This window comes from Accipiter gentilis, chromosome 23 (assembly GCF_929443795.1).
Source record: "Accipiter gentilis chromosome 23, bAccGen1.1, whole genome shotgun sequence".
Taxonomy (NCBI): Eukaryota; Metazoa; Chordata; class Aves; order Accipitriformes; family Accipitridae; genus Astur; species Astur gentilis.
In genome coordinates, this window is record NC_064902.1 from 5599566 (window position 1) to 5617804 (window position 18239).

Consider the following 18239-nt stretch of genomic DNA (forward strand, 5'->3'; position numbering starts at 1 on the left):
AATCTTATCCAGCCCAAAGCGTGACAACGTTTGTCTTCTAAAAAACCCCTATGTTATTATTTGTTTCAAAAGGAAAGCGGGAGAGGGGGATTTCTGGTGGTTCCCTGGCCTTGCCATCAAGCAGTTGCAGCTTTTATCATGGTTTGGTTTTTTGTTTTTTTTTCCTTCCAATTCCTCTCATTCACACAGCGTAACACACGCATGCACACGCACACAGACACACACAAGGCCACCCCACAGCAGCACAAGCTACAGCTCCCTGCCAGCAAGAAGCCAGCCAGGCACCACCACGCACTCTGCCTCAGACTGAACGGACATCTCCAACACGTAGGATGACAGGCTGACAAAAAGCTCTATCACTCTATGACTCTGGCCATAAGGGGTATTTAATAGCACTTGGTTTCAGATAACACTTAACGGTTACAATTGTTGACATTTGGCACTGTCTACATTACAACAGCATTGGGGACTCGGTCACAAGGTTAAAAGTCAGCGTCCCTGTAACCGTGTAAAACCAGGGGCAGTCCAGCTCCCCTACGCCATGCAGCCGTGGTGTCATGAAGCGTACCGCTGCGCTGCCCAGTGCAACCCAGTGCAGTGAGTCTGGAGACACGGCTTGGCTGCTGGGAGCAGCAGAGTTGCTCCTCTGCTCCCACAGCATAAAATCGGCTTTCCCAGAGCCCTGCCGCTCCCAGCAGACGAGCCAGCTCACCTCTCACTGAACCGTGCCCGCACACCATGGACAAAACCCTCCGTGGCCTTGTAGCTGTACTCGGGCCCTTACGGACAGAATTATGTTTTCTGGGGTACAGAAGATGCATCATCAAGTGAAATACTAACCCCCTCATGATCACACTAACTCATTAGATTTACTTTTAATATAATCACAGTATTAAATGTTAAAAAAAAAAAAACAACCAAAAAACCAAAACCAACAAACCAACCCATACTTGTTGATATCAATACATTATTAAATTAAGCAACCGCTCATACATCATCAGCTGATGATGTCCCTACTGTGAAATTGCAGGGTTAAAAAAAAAAATAAAAAAAGAAAAGCATCATTAGACTGAGTTATGCTCCCTGCTATATAGGTTTTGATACCAATCATACCTGAGAGCACAGTTTTAAAAGGGCCTTGGCAGCTGTCAGCAAGTGAGTCTGCTCGGTCACAGAGAAGGGCGCCAGAAAGACTCTGGTTCGCCCAGGATTTTGTTCACTTGCTTACTACCAAAACAACAACAACAAAAAAAACCCCACCTGCAAATTTAAAGAAACTTTTAAATTTAGTGTTTTTAATCCCACACAATTTTCTGTAAGCCTTCTAAAATCTACAGGCATAATTTTAAAAAATAAAAATATCCCCAAACTGAACAGTGTGGATTTTAACTCAAATTTAAACTAGTTACCGCATCCTTAACGTTATGGAGCAACCAGAGGTCCTGGTTTCTCTCCTGAACAACTGTCTCATACCACAGATAGATAGAAAAGGTGACGGAACCATGCCATCTTAAATTTCAAATTTTGATCTCCAGAGTTTCCTACAGTCATAGACAGGTTACTTGCAGTAACTTAACACATTTTCAGACAGCCAGACACATTTATCTCTTTTTTTGTAAGCCTGCAAACAAGTTTCAACTTTAGCAAAAACAAGTTTGCCATTTATCTTTCAATAAAGGATTTCAGATAGTGCAACATGGTCGACTACGCAAACGGGCACCTACAGTTTGCCAAAACCCTTTGTGCCCTTTATTTGCTTGTCTACATCTAACACAGGCCCAAGAGGGTTCCCCCTTACATGACTTTTTTTTTTCTCCTGCTTGTTTTTTTTCTCCTTTGATAAAAAAATGGGAATGTCAAGCCTCATTTTTGTTTTACCCAAGAACTTCTATCTGACTGAGACATGTATCGGGTGCTCTCAGACCTCACAGAATTGAATACAGGTGACTCCTTTGTAACAAACTTTTCACCAAGTATTAACTGTAATTTTTTTGTTGTGTATAAAAACCACTTCTATTCTTGATCAGGATTTGCTTCCTTCATAGCTGGCTTCCTGGGAAGCTTCTATCCTCAAATAGAGCATCAACAGCAATGCATTCAGACTCAAATTTATGAAATTAAAAGCAAACAGGACAAAAAAAGAAAAAAAAGATACAGAACCAACCTTTCAGTCTCTCATACAGCACAAAGAAGGACCCCCTCTTCCCCCTCCCACCTTGCAGAACACATCTAAAGAGACGGAGGAGGTGCAGGAGGCTGGGGTCTGAGAAACTGAAATGGGTTGGGACCATCACCTTCCAGCTCTTGACAGCACAGGGAACCAGCCCTTCCTGGGCCATAAAAACTAGGATACCGCACAAGTTTAGAAATCCATCAGTGAACAAGGCTTTACTGACAACTTTTCATACAGTTAAAAAATAAAAATACAGAACAACAGCGGACAGTGTCACATATTAAAAACGAATAAAATGGGCTCTATTTAAATGGTATTAAAATTAATTAGAAACTAAAAACCTTACCACTTTGGTCGAGGTGTTTTGAGCCTCCACCAAAATGATCGGCCTTAAAAACAACTGGGTTGTGTGACACACAAAGAAAACATGGAATCTGAAAAGACAGTGTGGGCTAGGCAGTGTCTTTGACTATAACTATCACCATATGTTCTTCTTCTAACTTTCCCAATGTCCTTAGTGCTGACTGGAGGTACTGCTGAGAGAATTCACAGGGAGGGAACGCGTAAAGCATGCCTGTGCTGTCTCTGCCCTTCGCCCCTCCCACAGGCAGGCTGATAACCCCAGCAGCCTGCTTCTGTTTCAAGTAGGAGACCAGATTCCTGAGAAGCCGTCGCTGCAAGCCAGGCTCTACAACAGGGAAGGTCCCCTCGGCCCCTGCCGGGGTGGACTGGGTTGCCAGGAGCACAGCGTAGCCGTTGGGGCTGCCTTGTTTGATACGGCGAGTTACTTCATCCAGCTTGGGCTGGTCGAGCCGAAGTCTCTGAGCAATTTTGAGCTGCGTTAACTTCCCACCGGATGAATGGTCTTTAAGGAGTCCGTTGATGACACCGAGGTCTCCCTCCAGGATGTGCATAGAGGTGGGGAAGCAGCTGTTTTTTAGCACTAGAAGCCCATTCCAAGCAAGCTGCAGCGTCTGAGCGTATTCTGATAAATTCTTTAGCTTTTTGGTCTCAGATTTTGGCTCCTCGTGAGTTTTTGATTCCGATTCACCAGTTCGATGATTGCGTTCGCTGTCCCTTTTTTTAGGCTGGGGAGCATCAGATGCCTCACGATGGGGCTTCTCCTCAGTCGCATGACGATTGTTCTGAAGGGAGTTACTCTGCTCTTTCTCGGCTCCGGATTCTGTAGTGTGATTCTCCTTGCGAGCCCTGTCTGGGCTGCGGTCTAAAGCTGGCCCACTGGCCTTTGTCCTGCTTCTGTCCTCGTAAGGCGAGTGAGTAGTCCTCCCGCGGTCACTGGAAAGACTCCGGCGTTTCCGCCTCTCTTCCCACAGTTTGGGCACGCTGCGATCGCTGTCGCTGGCCCAGCGCTCTCCGCTCCGGCTACGCACCGATCGGCTGTAGCTTTCCAAGTTGTTTCTGCGTTCGGCGTTTTTGGCAGGGCTGGCCCAGTCTGCCTCTGCAAAGCTCCTGTCTCTGTCTGAGTACAGGAGATGTGGAGGAGTCCTATCTCGCACCCTCAAGTCTTGCTCTAGGCTTCTGTGTCTGCTGTACCCGTCAGCTAGCAGTTCATAGTGCACGGGGAGCGGTGCAGGCTGGTACTGCTGCGGGTATCTCGTCTCTTCTGCTTTGGCAAAATCCACTCGGAGTCTCCTCTCTGGTCCGCCCAAAGGGAAGCCCCTCATCTGGGCACAGGCAGCCTGGGCAGCATCCAAGCTTTCGTACTGGATATAAGCGAAGCTGTCTCCCTTCACGTAGTCAATAGTCCTGATGCTGCCAAAGCGGTCGAACTCCCTCGCCAGGGCAGCCAAGGAAGTACTTGGACCAAGACCACCCACCCACAGCCTGGTAGTAGGGTTGGCTTTCCCGTAGCCAATTTTGATAGGGTTCCGGCCAACAACGCGGCCCGACATGGCGACCTTGGCTCGATGCGCCATGTCCAAGTTTTGGAACTTGAGGAAAGCGTAAGCCCCGCCTTGGCCCCGGGCAGGGCGCTTGATCACCACTTCTTCGATGATGCCGTACTTCTCAAAGGCCCGTCTCAGCTCCACCTCCGAGACGTTGTGGTCCAGGTTGCCGATGAAGAGGTTGCGGGTGGCTCTCTGATCGTCCTCCGGCATCAGGTCTTCCTCGGCCACGATGGGGTAACTGTAAGGGCGGCCGCGCTCGTCGTACAGCCCGTAGTAATCCAGGGCCCTCTCCCGCTCCCGGGAGAGCCCGATGGCGGCCGCTTCCAAAGCGAAGGCGGCGGCGGCGGCGTGAGCGTGCCTGGGCCGCGGCTCCCGCAGCAGGGGGCTGGTGACGGGAGAGAGCGATCTCTGCTTGTACTGGTAGGTGCTGTGGATGGGCGGCAGGTACCCCAGGGGCTCCGGAGAGGGCGCGGGGGGTGGCGTGCGGCTCCTCCGGCCCCCGCGCAGATACACCGGCTCCACCTTGAGGGGCCGGTCGTAGAGGAGCAGCTGCCGAGCCCGGGCGTGCCGGCGGGCGTCGCGGGCGTCCCCGGGGTGTCGGAAGTTGACGTAGGCGACGCGGCCGAGCTCGGGCGTGTGGGAGAGTTTGACACTGATGTCCCCGGCGCCCCCCCCCGCGAAGCGCTGGAAGAGGCGGAACAGGCCGTCCTCCAGCAGCTGGTCGGGCAGGGCCGCGCTCAGCCCGCTCACCAGCAGCGTCTTGTACTCACAGGAGCCGGGCGGCTCCCCGGCCAGGCCCGCCGACCCCCCCAGCGGCGCCAGCAGCAGCGAGGGCGCGGCGCCCGGCGGCGGCCCGGCCAGCAGCAGCGAGGGGGCCACCACGGCGCCCGGCAGGGCCTTGGCCTTGGGCACGCCGAGCGCCCGGGACGAGGACGAGGAGGACGAGGAGGACGAGGGGGCGGCCTGGCTGCCGCCGCCGCGGGCGCCCGAGGCCGAGCCGCTCCCCGCCGGGCGGTGGTTCGAGTCGCCGCCGCCGCCGCCGCCGCCTCCGCCGCCGCCGGCGCGCTCATCGCCGCGGTGGCTGCGGGAGCTGGAGCCGCCTCCGCCGCCGCTGCCGCCGCCGCCGCCGCCGCCGGTGGTGGTGGTGGTGGTGCCGCCTCCGCCGCCGCCGCCGCCGCCGGGCGTGGACTTGTCCCGGCTGCTGCGGGAGGCGCCCGAGCTCCGGTGCGGGCCGCGCCGGCTGCTGCTCTCGCGTTCGCGTTCGCGGGGCCGCTTGGCGGCGGCGGCGCGGCCTCCCCCAGCCCCCGGCGGGCTGGAGTCCCGTTCGCTGCCCCGCTTCATGGCGCCGGGGCCCGCCGCTCAGGAGACGCCTCCGGCGGCCGCCGCCATCTTGGACAAAAGGGAACGAAGGCGGCTCCGGCCGCCGCGCCGCGCGGGCCCTACGTCATCGCCCCGCGTCCCGCCGCATGGCGGCGTCAGGGGGCGCGATGGCGCCGCACAGCGACGTGACGCAAGGGCGCCTCCCGCCTCCGGGCCGGCCCGGCCGCACGTGACGGCGGGCGGCCAATCGCGGAGCGGTGCCGGCGCGCGCCCGGCAAAAAACCCGCCCCCCGCTGAGCGGCCCGTGTCTGTGTGTTGGGGGGGGGGGGGGGGGGCGTGCGGGTGCGCGCGCGCAAGCGAGGCCGCTCCCACTGTAGAGGCGCGGTTGGGGGGGGGTGGGATGGGGGAGGCGGGTGTGAAGTGCGTGCGTGCGTGCGTGTGCCCCGCAATCACGTCACACGGCACACGCGTCCGCCCGGTAGAGACCGTTGTACTTTAATGAACGTCCCGTACAGCGCGCGCCGCCTCAGCTACCGCCGCCGGGGGCGCGCGCGCCTCGGCCGCCTCCCCGCCGGGCCGGGCCGGGCCGGGCCTGGCCGGGCCGGGCCGGGCCGGACCGGACCCCCTCAGAGGTCCGCCCGGGCACCGGCGGCCCGCGGCGCGTACTTGGGCATCAGTTCGTGGATCCTGCGGATGAAGTCGGACTTCTCGGCGCAGCCCTTGCACGCCTCGCCCCAGTCGTCGAGGATCCGCCGCAGCTCCTTCACCCGCAGCTTGCGCAGGTCGGCGGTGCTCAGGTCGATCTGCTTGTCTGCGGGGAGAGCAAAGCCCAGCTCAGCGGAGGGGTGGTGGTGGGGGACCGGCCGCCGTTCCCCCCCCCCCGCCCCACCTCCGCCCCGGGCTGATGGGGGGGCCCGCCGCGGCCGGCAGCGCGGAGGAGGAGGCCGGTGCCGTTTGTGTGCGGAGACGGTGAGGAGGAGGCCGGCGGTACGGGAGTCGAGGAAGCCAAAATGCAAGAGGGAGAGAGGTGCCGGGCTCCCGCGGGGGCGGAAGGCACATCGACGTTAGGCTTCTGACAGGAGAGAAGGTTTTTTAACAGTAACAGGCACTACTACAAGCCAGAAAGTTGGGTTGCAGCTCAGATGCAGGAGTCCCAGGATAGCCCTGAAAGCCCCTTGATCCTAGGAGCAGCAATACTTTGTTTCTCTCTTCCACTGGATAAATAAAAGGTAGCAGAGTGATTTCCGAGGAAAGATAAAACAAGTGACCACAACAGAAAGCTTTTTAGGAAGCAAGAGGACATTGGTACGAGAAATGAGAAGTATAAAGACCCCACAATCCACGGGGTGTCTCTGGGGAGTGTAAGGGCAGAGATATAGGAAAGCAGTCGGAAGGAGGTATTCCCAAGACTGTTCTTCATATTAGTCTTTTCAGGAAGAGTATGTCATCTAGTAACGCGAGAGTTTGAGCAAGGTGGTAAGAAAGAGAGTGCTGAACGCTCCGAGCAGACACCAGAGGAGGGGAGAAAGAAGTGTTTATCAACCCGCTACTGGCAAACATGAGAGCAGCTGGGACTACAGAGCTCAGCTAAGGGCTCGAACCCAGGCTGTAGGACACACCCGGCTGTTCCCCAGGACAAGCCTTACTGCACACCCTCCTAAACACAATATCCCAAATAGCGATTTGAGCACAGTAGCGCTGATACACCTGGGAGCAACCCCTTTCAAGGCAGATCAGTGGCTCTGCAGAAGCTAAAAAGGGCTAGTAGCCAAAAGTCTTTACCTGACCATCTCCATAAAACCGTCTAGGGTGTTCACGGAGAGCAACCCAGGTTGTGCAACCTAATTAGGCTAGTGATCCTGCTACAGAACTTAGGACTGAGTAGTTTTAGCATGCTGTTTTACCCCAAATGATCCATACCCCAGAAAAGCATGGGCATTTCCCCTTATGCTGGCAACTCACCGTATTTTAGTTCACAGATCTGACTGTCTTTCTTCTTTAGTTTCTCACAGATCTTTTCCACAGGGATGTGATGACTCATGGGCTTTGATACCTCGTTAATGATTTTGGTGGCTGCATCACTTGTGGCCCCAACATAATAGCACTAGAGGGAAGAAAAGAACGAGGTGGGGATGCATGGAAAAATGCTTCTAAAAAGGAGAGTTCTCTATCCATCTTCTCTCCTCACTTGGTTTTGCAGCTAGATGTTTACTGTTGCAGAACCTTTCCAAGTGACCGCTACAGACAGGCAAAAGGAAGCCTAACTCTGAACCCAAGGGTACTGAGCAGATGTTTCCCATCACACTGCTTTTAAAGCTGTTGAGGCTGGTTGTCTTGTTTCTCAACTTTTATAAAAATTGAATTGCATTGAATAAAGTCGTCTTCATTCAAAGAGAAAGACTTTCTGAAGTGTTTCCCCTCTGTATTTCTGATGGTGTCTCTGTAGTTCTCTTCTGAGGAGAGTGCAGGGCCTTTTCCTTGGGGCTCTTCATTTGCAGATTGCCTTCTGGTTTTAGTTAGGGCAATTTGGTTTTCCTTTATTTAGTTTTCAGCTAAACAGCCGAAGAGCATAAATATCTCAGCAACTTACATAGCACCCCAACTACAGTTTAAGGGACAAGGAAGTTCTACAGCAAATAAAAGCTTTGTAATCCCCAGCGCTTCAGTAATGGGGAGAAACAAGGTCAGCCAGTAAGATGTCTGTTGACAGACTGTTTTGGTTTTTTTTTAAGGTGAAGAGGTCAAACTCCTCAAGTCCTTTTTTATAAAAAATACAGGACCAATTGTGGCCACAGAGCTAGGAAGATCAGCCCCTGGGAAGCCATATCATACAAACTCAGAAGCGCTAGTTTCCCCTCATTTGCCAAGTATTCTACAACTTACTCCCTCAAGAAGCAAGTATCATTGACTACTACTACTTACCAGGCGGTTCTCCTTGCCTTTTGCTTCTTTGCAGGATTTCAAGAGCTCCTTTTCAATACTGGCAGGTGTGAAGTCAACATCGTTGTCCTTTAGACTCTGGTAGAACCTTCCCAGGAACGTGACACACACTGGAAGGGAAGATGGATGGAGTTACCTGCCACTGTAGTAATTTCGCGGCAGCACTTAGAGGGCACTTGTAGGGAAACAGAATAAGGGATTTGGAGAACAGAACTTCTAGAAGCTGCATTAGCAGTCAGTGACTTCACACATATTTCAGTAAGTCTGTCAGAGCACACGTGAATCAACAATATGCCCTGGTATTTTTGGTGAGTTTTTGACAATCTGAGAAACCAGATCCATGGAAGTGTCCAGTGGCTTCTGTACCCTGTTGTGAGTGAGCAGCAGGATTCAGCTGAGGGATACAACACAAAGCAGTGCCCGTGCAAAAATATAAATTTAATTTTCTGCCTTATTCTTCCTGCTTTGGGAAGCAACTTGTCAGACCACAGGCTTCAAAACCAGTTCTGATTGAAAAACAACTCTCTCTACATAATCCCGTTACAGACTCCACGTGTGCTGTTTTTAGCAATACGGTATCACCGATTATCAAGTTCGTTCAGTTCATGGGTAAGTTATTTCCAAGAGAAAAAGAAATTATGTGAGCGCACGCGCTGTCCACTTGGCGTGTTTCTCCTCTCTTCATTCCCACAAGCTTCTGAATCGGTTTCAGATTGAAAGAGGGAAGAGTCTTAAAGATAATGAAACTCCCACAGGTGCACCAGCAGTTGAGAGGACAGATCCAAGTTCCTGCCTGTGGGAAGGGCACGTATAACTTAGTCATTACACTTTCCCTTTGGCAGCAGTCACTCCACATACGCTCCAGACGAAGCACATCACACCCGCCTGTGTCGCTGGGGAGGAGGGCAGACAGCTACGGTTACTGCAGCATGCAGGGTCTGTGTGACAGGGCAACTGAGGGAGACACTGCGAGAGACACTGCGAGTTTGCCGAGTGTCAGATTTTGCTCATTCTGCTGCTCACACAACCCACCCGTGAACATCGGTATCGCCTGGACCAAGAGCTCTGCAGCCCCACCAATTCCTGCAGCAGGACCTGTGGATTCTCACAACTTCCAGGTGTGAGACAAGTGCCAGGCCCTGGCCTGCTTCTAGAGGAAAGGTGCAAGTTACATCTTTTATGCGATTTGTTTACCCCAACAGGAAGGGATGGGCAAATATTATCGTCATTAGCAACTTATATTCAACTCTGCACACAAGCCGTGGCACAGGATAACGGGCAAATACAGGAGACAGAGTATGACGATCGTGAAAACGAGTAGAAACTTACTCTCATATATTAGAGCTAGAAGTAATTATAAGCTGGGCCATTTAGGAAAACGTTTTTTTTGTATGCATACCACACCATCATTTACCTCACATCAGTTTGTCCCCAGTCACAGACACACACTGATGTCCATTGTGCGCTGTTTGGAAGTGAAAACCTTTGGAAAGAATCAAGATGCTGCAGGCAGTGGTACCGATGACTACGGTACAGTAGAAACAAGTTTCCAACCTAGTGCTGGGACAGCAGCCGAAAGTTTTGATTTACTATGTTCCCTCCCCCTCCTTCTGTCTCACTGTTTCTCTCCCTACAAAAAGGAGGAAGGGGTGAGCATTAGTACCACAAACTCCCAACCAGTTACGACAGCCCCACCTCAAGTTTTTCTTGCTTCACCTGGGGAATCTCTTCTGTTCCACCACGCAAGAGCAGTTTAATTTGCCGTGCAGCTCAACAGCTTCCACCCCAGAGGCTTTCGTATTTAGGTGGTACGTAACGCGCCCAGACTCAAAGATCAGCTGCGCATCGCTTCTGGCTTCACGCATTAAAGAGAGGACACCCGATCCTCCAGCAGTCGGCGGACAAAGCCGAGGTAAACGTACTACTGCGATGAGCGAGGGGGGAGAGTCCAGGTGAGTAACCGCACTCGCTTCCTCCCGCTTGCTGCCTCCCGGCAGCTCCCTGCTCCGATGCTCCAGTCACCGTCACCCGGGAAGGAGGCGGCGGACAGGGCTTCCCCGCGCCCCGGCTGTGGAAGACGAGCCCCTCATCGCCCCAGCCCGAGGAGGGGACGATCCCGTCCCCCCGGGCTCGGCGCTACCGCTGACCCTCTCGAGGAGGGACCGGACGCCTCTCGAGCCGGCTACGTTCCCTCCGGAACGCCGGTCCCGGCCCCCCTCCCGCGGGACGGACGGGCCCCGGCACCGCCGCCAACCCCGCCCCGCGCCTCCCGGGCGCGGCGCCGCTCCCCCGCGGGACCCGGCCACCCCCCGCGCAGCGCGCCCGGCCCGGCGGCACTTGTGGCGGACTTCGGAGACTTTTCCTGCCCCGGGAGGAACCGCTCCCGCCGGCCCCGGCCCCGGCGGCGGAGGGCCGTCACTGCCCGCCGTCGACGGGGCGGTGGAGGGGGACGGGACAGGGACCGGGACCGGAACTAAGCCCGGAGGCCCGCCGCGGGGCCGCTCCGCGTCCCGGCTCCCCATCACACCGGCGGCCGGGCCGGGCTGCGGTAGAGCGGCGGCGAGGAGCGGCCTTCCCTCGCCCGCCAGCCGAGCCGAGCCGGGCCGGGCCGGGCCGAGCCGAGCCCGCCTCCCCCCCTCCGGCCCAGCCCCACTCACCCTCGCACTCCCCGTCGCGCAGGGCCCGGCTGCCGGCCGGCAGCAGGAGCAGGGCCAGCGCCGCCCAGAGCCCGTGGGCCGCCCGCATCCCGCCTCGCTCGGCAGCCCGCGCGCACTGCGCCCGCCGCACCGGCACCGGCACCGCCGCCCCCGCGCCGGCTCCCCCCCGCTGCCGCTGCCGCCGCCGCTACCGCCCCATTGGTCCGCTCCCCGCCCGGCTTCCACGCCGCCCCCTCCCATTGGCCGCTCTGCGGCCTCCACGGGAGAGTTGGCGGCCGCTGATTGGGGGAGGCGGCGGAACGCCGGCGCGCGGAGAGTTTCCCCGCCTCCCGCAGCCGCCATTTTTGTTGAGGGCAAACCGCCCTCGTGCGCTTCCCAGCGGCTGCCTGCGGGCGCCATCTTCTAAAGGGGCAGATTCTCACACCTGCAGCGGGGCTGCCTTGAGGGGCGCGGCGGCTCGGCCTTTGCTCGCGGTCGAGACCTGCCTTGAGGCCGGGCTGAGCGGCACCCGCGGACTGTGGCTGCCGAGGGTGGGCGCCGGGAGCGGGCAGGTCAGCGTGGGGTGTGCCTTCGTCTGCTGGCTGTGGCAGGGAGGCTGTTTGGGGTGCGTGAGGTGAGGCCGAGGCGACTGTCTGAGGCCCTCGAGTAGCGCGGGGTTTGGTGCCGATGGGAGCTTCAGGTTGGCGGGGTTCTGTTTTTCCGGGTTCCCGTGGGCTGGGGGTGTGTGGCGTGAGGCTGGGGGATGGAGCTCGGCAGGTTGGGCAGCCATTGGGAGGGCCCTGCGGCAGGGACAGACCTCTCCTCAGCCTCAGTGTCAGCGCTGATAAAGCCCTTCACGGGTGGCTTTTGTTTATGCCTGTACACCCTGTGAGTTATAAGGCCTGAATTCTTTGAGGTGGGACAGCTGAAAGCTGAGTGGTTAAAATAACAACCTGTGTGCAGCTTGTTTCTGGCTTCTGGGGTGGTTGTTTTTGCCGAGTTAAGGAAACAAATAAAGATTTATTTTATTTTATTTTTTTCTCATTCCTATGTACTATCCCAGTCAGCGGGCCTTTCACCTTTTGTTCCCAAAGCCCTCACAGGATGTGCTGGGAAGTGCCTTGAATAATCCCCAAACCTGTGAGCTTATCACATAAATCCTGTTGAAGTTGTAGGCCAACTGGGGGAAGAGTGCACACACCTGTGGGGCTATATGTTTAATTGTAGGTTTCCTAGGATATCATTCTAGTAAAAGACAAAGTCACACGTGCAAGGGAGCACATATCTTAGCTTGGTGGGTTCTCTTGGTACAGGAAGACCAAGGAAGCAGCCTAGTTGTACCTGCCCCAGGCAAAGCCATGGTAGGAACTGTGGGGAATTGTTCAGTGTCTAAGCCTGAATTTTCTTGCAGGTCATCAGCTGCAAATTATAAGTCTGATGAGGGAGACAGGCAGGATGGGGAGGAGGAGTGACCTGCTTCAGTAAAGGTCATGTAGCAGGTGAGTAGTAATTAGGACACTGCATCTTGCCAGTGTGAATATATCACATGTGTTTATCAGATAGAAGAGGTCGTTTTTCACCTTTCTAGATCTTGTTGTCTCTCAAAATGTGTTTTTCAAGATTGGTAATGATATTGCTGTCTCTTTTAAATCAGTCTATAATGATTCCCAGAATTACTCAGCATCCGTGTACTTTGGGAAGATTATTGGCCCTTGTTTTTTGTCAGGATAGTGGCTGAAAGAGTTGCAAGATGAAGTGGCTTATTAATTAATTGGAAGTAGGGATTAAATTCAGAATTAGGAGAATTTAGGAGCTTCACAATAAGGAGGAAGCTTAACTATCAAAAGAGTGCAGTTATGAAACAGACCTTCGAACAAAATAGGATTTTTATACGTTTTTGTAGAACAGACTGTGTGACAGCATAGGAGTGATTTTGTTTGGTTTTGGATTGGGAAATGAGCCTTTCTGTATGTTTCAGTATGGGATCCTCAAATGGCTCTGAGGAGGAGCAAGGACTCGTTCTGAGTTGGGAAGATAACAAAAAGAGAGTGAAATACAATCCAAGAAGGACAAGTGATGCACAATGCAATTGCTCATCACTCGCTGACCGATGCTCAGCTAGTCCCTTATCAGGGATCTGCCCCTCCTGGCCAACTCCCCCCAGTTTATATACTGGACATGATGTCACATGGTATGGAATACCCCTTTGGCCAGTTTGGGTCAGCTGTCCTGGCTGTGTCCCCTCCCAGCTTCTTGTGCTCCTCCAGCCTTCTTGCTGGCTGGGCATGAGAAGCTGAAAAATCCTTGATTTAGTATAAACACAACTCAGCAACAACTGAAAACATCAGTGTGTTATCAACATTCTTCTCATACTGAACCCAAAACACAGCACTATACCAGCTACTAGAAAGAAAATTAACTCTATGCCAGCCCGAACTGGGACACTTACTTATAGTTTATTTTCCAACATTCCAGCAGCTAGGAAGGATTGCTTTTATTTCTGCTTCTTTTTTGATCCGTGGTGAGGTTTCTAGGGTTCTGTTCATTCCACTACCTTCCAGCCACTGTCTCTCTGGAGCATTAGGGATTTGTCATGTCTGAAACCTGGGTGGTGGATACCTTGTGTTGGTCCTCAGTAGTGTTGGGACATTCTGTTACCAGCCTAAGTTGGATACATGTTGAAAAAGAAAAAAAAACTTTTTTTTTTTTTTTCCTTAAATGTAGTCCTTAACTTCCACATGTGTAAGCAGTAAGTGGTAATATTCAGAAGACCTGGCTGAGCCTCAGAGATCTTCTTGCAGTGGCATGTGCTCAGGATACTTTGAGTTGCATCAAGATTCATGGTTCCTAGTGTTTATCTTCTGACAGTGATTGGGCTGAGAATTTAGTTATGGATGCAAGAGTTGGTTGTTTTTATTGTTTAAAAGCCCCTCAGTTGTTAAGGAGGCTTTAGTTCCTGTTTTACTGTACTGTCGCATTTTAATGTTTCAGTTAAAACTATAGCTGCAGGAGGATATTAATGAACTAATTCCCTCTTTGGAATAAAGAGGAATCTGATGAGAACAAGGAGAGGAATCTGATGAGAACAAGGAGGGATATGAGATCTTCTTGTACGTGAGAATTTGAGATAAACTCCACCCACGTTTTGTCTTACATTGTTATTAGGAAGATGCAAAAGGTGTAGGAGCTAGTGTTGAGGGTTTCTAGTCCTGTCCTAAATTGTGCAGTTAGACTGATTAAACAAAGTATTAGCTCTCTTTTGGGGAGGTTGCTAGTGCCGTGTCCATTACAGTTGCTGTACCTTACAGGATGCTGTGGGGGACAGAGGTGGTTGCGTTTGTTCCCCATGCTCATGGAAGTGTTTGGCTGTGGGTGTGGTCGTGATGTTAGCTAGGCCAAATAATACTGAAGAAATGAGGTGCTGGGAAATAGCAGAGTTACTGTGCCAGTGAACAGTCTCAGATTTAGAGCTGGAGCATGCGGCTGAGTGAGGAGTAAAACTCTAGTGACTTCTGGTCATTTTTTTGCAAGCTTTTGGAACTAGTTATGATGGTATGGCAGAGTGCCATGATTATGGATGGGTAGTTTGCTAGGAATTTAGTGGTTGTGGTTTAACTGTAGCCAGCAGCTAAGCACCATGCAGCTGCTCTATCACTCCCCACCTCAGCTAGACAGGGGAGAGAAAATATAACAAAAGGCTTGTCGTTCGAGATAAGAACAGGGAGAGATCACTCAGCCAATTACTGTCCTGGGCAAAACAGACTCGACTTCGGGAAAATTAACTTAATTTATTGCCAATCAAACCAGAGTAGGGTAATGACAAATAAAACCAAATCTTAAAACACCTTCCCTCCACCCTTCCCTTCTTCCTGGGCACAGCTTCACTCCCAGATTCTCCACCTACCCCCACAGCAGCGCTGGGGAATAGGGGTTATGGTCAGTTCATCACATGTTGTCTCTGCTGCTCCTTCCTCTTCAGGGGCGGGACTCTTCACACTTCCCCTGCTCCAGTGTGGGGTCCCTCCCACAGGAGACAGTTCTCCATGAACTGCTCCAATGTGGGTCTTTTCCCATGGGCTGCAGTTCTTCACGAACTGCTCCAGAGTGGGTCCCTTCCACGGGTTGCAGTCCTTCAGGCACAGATTGCTCCAGCATGGGTCCCTTGTGGGGTCACAAGTCCTGCCAGAAAACCTGCTTCAACATGGGCTCCTTCTCCCCATGGGTCTGCAGGTCCTGCCTGGAGCCTGCTCCAGCACGGGCTTCCCATGGGTCACAGCCACCTTCGGGCACCCACCTGCTCTGGTGCGGGGTCTTCCATGGGCTGCAGGTGGAGATCTGCTCCAGTGTGTCCTGCTTCCAGGGCTGCAGGGGGACAGCTTGCTGTCTCACCATGGGCCACAGGGACATCACCTCCTCCGGCATGCTTCCTCCTTCACTGACCTTGGGGGTCTGCAGAGTTGTTTCTCTTACGTGTTCTCGCTCCTCTCTCTGGCTGCAGTTTCTGTGCCCCAGCAACTTTTTTCCACTTAAATATGTTATCCCAGAGATGCTACCACTGTCACTGATGGGCTTGGCCTTGGCCAGTGGCAGGTGTGTCTTGGAGCTGGCTGGCCTTGGCTCTGTCAGATATAGGGGAAGCTTCTAGCAGCTTCTCACAGAAGCCACCCCTGTAACCCCCCAGCTACCAAAACCTTGCCACGCAAACCCAATACAGTTGTGTGTGACTGTATAGACTGTGACTCTATTCTTCAGGCCATCGGTGGTTTTGCAGTGAAGGTTAGGCATATTCCATTGTATCTGGGCATAAATGAATGGGAGAAAGGTGGGTAATTTAAAGAATCCCTTTTCAATTTTGCATGCAGAAAAAGGGTGATGGTTAAAGAGAGGGAGCTGTTGGAGAGAAGCAGAAATTGATTCCAGCATTTAAATGGTTTGCTTGTTTTCTCTATTGATAACCACCAAAGTTGGGATTGAGGTTGTTGCTAACCAGGCAATTTCTATAGCTGAAAATGCTCTACTTGGGGAAAAGGGAAGGAAAAAAAAAAAGGAAAGGAACCAGGTAGCTATAAATGTTTTGGTTTTGTGCTGGGAGCTCCCTTAGTATGTGGTTTTGGTGGGCTAACAGTACCAAGGGATGATGTGAGCAGGGTAGGGCTCAGGGGGCTGTTGGAATATGATTAGCTCTTAAATAGTGGTCTCATAAGAAGAGGTCATAGAATCATAGCATGGTTTGGGTTGGAAGGGACTTTAAAGATCATCTAGTTCCAACCGCCCCCCCCCCCCCCCCCCCCCCAGGAAGGGACACCTTCCACTAGACCGGGTTGCTCAAAGCCCCATCCAGCCTGGCCTTGGAACACTTCCAGGGATGGGGCAGCCACAACTTCTCTGGGCAACCTGGTCCTGTATCTCACCATCCTCACAGGAAAGAACATCTTCCTAATAGCTAATCTAAATCTACTCTCTTTCAGTTTAAAACTGTTAACCCTTGTCCTAGCACTACACTCCCTGATAAAGGGTCCCCATTTTTCCTGTAGGCCCCATTTAGGTACTGGAAGGCTGCTATAATATCTCTCTGGAGCCTTCTATTCTCAGGCTGAACAACCAATCACCACAAGCTAACAGGGCAAAGGTGGCATGTTAGGAGTGAGCAGGAGAGTTAATTGGGCTTGGTAGAACTATGGGGGTTGGAGTTGGTGGTGTTGGGAAGTTTAAGTTATGTAAATGGCAGAAGCTGTGTGGTCATGGTGAGCCTGCTGTGTGGGCTGGATCTTTGCTGGCTCTGCCACCTGAGACTGCAAATCTGTGTACAGCTATCAGTGGATGAAAGGGGTTCAGCTTCAGGTGTTAGCCTGTGTGCTCTGTCATGGTGGAGGTGAAACCAGGTTAGTTTGATGGAAAAATGTAATGCAGTACTGCTGTGAACGAATGCTGAATAGAAGCTGAGGCGTAGTAGAACTACTACTACAAATTTGGTTTTAATTTATGTGGTCTTGATGGTAAAGCCTGTGAAAAGGGAGAAAGCGGTATGTGAATTGTCTCATAACAGTAAAGAGAAGACCTGTGGCTAGGATCTCTTGCCAGTGGGCTATAAGGTAGTGTGGGTATCTTTATATATATATATATATATATATCTATATCTATCTGTGCGTGTATCCTTCTGAACACTCTGTGTCTGTGTCCATGGTTTGTTGAGTCTACAAATAGAGGCATATTTATGCAGAGGTGTGAATCTTTATTGGCTAGGTTATAGTCCTTTCTAGAGGTTTAATTTTGCCTCTTATCAGCTTTATAATGAAATTCATACTGAGTTGCACAAGTCATATATTGAAACTGTGCTGAAGGTTTCTTATTTAGATAAGGAGAGGTATTTGAATGTAGTATTTAGATTTCAATCTTACTAGTGTTGCCTTAGCTTAAAGCATTTGACTTACACTGAAAAACTGTTCTGTTGGTTTTAACAGAAATGGTAAGATTTTTTTAAACTCTTGTTTAAAGCTGAGGGCGTCACACATTTTCTGTTATGATGCCAAATACAGTTTTTATTTCCTGTGCTTGGTTAATAAATGTTTTTTAGCTGAAGAAAAAAAAATATTTAAGATTTGATAAGTTGGGCTAGGAATAGTCTCAAAGGGTCTGATTTATAGACATTTTTCAGGTGTCAGATGAACACTTTAGCTAAGCCACATTTTGATATTTTAGATGTACTTTGAAGTACCTTGTTACAGTTTCTCTTGTCAGTATTTGTATGTGGTATGTACTTAATGAAAAGGATGGCTTGGCAGTCTATGTACACCCCATGGCCAGCATAAGTTAAGACTGTTATATTTTACTGCTAAATGTCTTCTGGGAGAAGTTTCATAATTTTTTTTGTTGGTTCATCAAGACAGGATGGGAGAAATGGGTTACTTTTTGTGTCTCCTGCACCTTGAGTATTCCCTCAAAACTGTGTCTTGGGCTGTTGCATGTGTCATGGAAGGCGACGTAACTGACTAGACTAGCTGGTGGGAATGCCTGATGCTTGCTTTAAGAAGTTGATATTAAATAAAATAGCATACTGTCAGCTAGGAATAATGTGGAAGCTCTTCCCTCACCACATATAACAGCCACAAGGTCCTTTTGGTTGCCCCCCATTTTCCTCATTCACACAAAGTGGGAAGCGTTGGCTGTTTCCATATACCTTCTGAATGTTTGGAGCAGCCTGAGGATAACTGCCTGGAGGACAGCAATGAACATACAGCTGTACTGTTTTAATATCAGGTA

At 51.9% G+C, this 18239-nt stretch overlaps 2 protein-coding genes across 2 annotated transcripts; both read right to left on the reverse strand.

The window, feature by feature from the left end:
• Positions 1-368: 368 nt before the first annotated feature.
• On the reverse strand, positions 369-5540 carry RBM15B (RNA binding motif protein 15B). Its single transcript, XM_049826996.1, has one exon. The coding sequence runs from the start codon at positions 5422-5424 to the stop codon at positions 2626-2628; it is 2799 nt and encodes a 932-aa protein (XP_049682953.1). The 5' UTR covers positions 5425-5540; the 3' UTR covers positions 369-2625.
• A 343-nt stretch (positions 5541-5883) lies between these two features.
• MANF (mesencephalic astrocyte derived neurotrophic factor) lies at positions 5884-11150 on the reverse strand. The gene is made up of 4 exons (XM_049826999.1): positions 11001-11150; positions 8326-8453; positions 7366-7507; positions 5884-6214 (listed from the first exon to the last, which is right to left on the reverse strand). The coding sequence occupies exons 1-4, from the start codon at positions 11086-11088 to the stop codon at positions 6030-6032; spliced, it is 543 nt and encodes a 180-aa protein (XP_049682956.1). The 5' UTR covers positions 11089-11150; the 3' UTR covers positions 5884-6029.
• Positions 11151-18239: the final 7089 nt, after the last annotated feature.

Bases quoted from the DNA above. Each gene is read 5' to 3' on its own strand.
- RBM15B (XM_049826996.1), bottom strand. From the start codon at position 5,424: ATGAAGCGGGGCAGCGAACGGGACTCCAGCCCGCCGGGGGCTGGGGGA.
- MANF (XM_049826999.1), bottom strand. From the start codon at position 11,088: ATGCGGGCGGCCCACGGGCTCTGGGCGGCGCTGGCCCTGCTCCTGCTG. The intron at 8,454-11,000 runs GTGAGTGGGGCT...CTTCCCTTCCAG, and splicing joins GCGCGACGGGGAGTGCGAGG to TGTGTGTCACGTTCCTGGGA. The intron at 7,508-8,325 runs GTAAGTAGTAGT...TCTTCCCTCTAG, and splicing joins AAGGCAAGGAGAACCGCCTG to TGCTATTATGTTGGGGCCAC.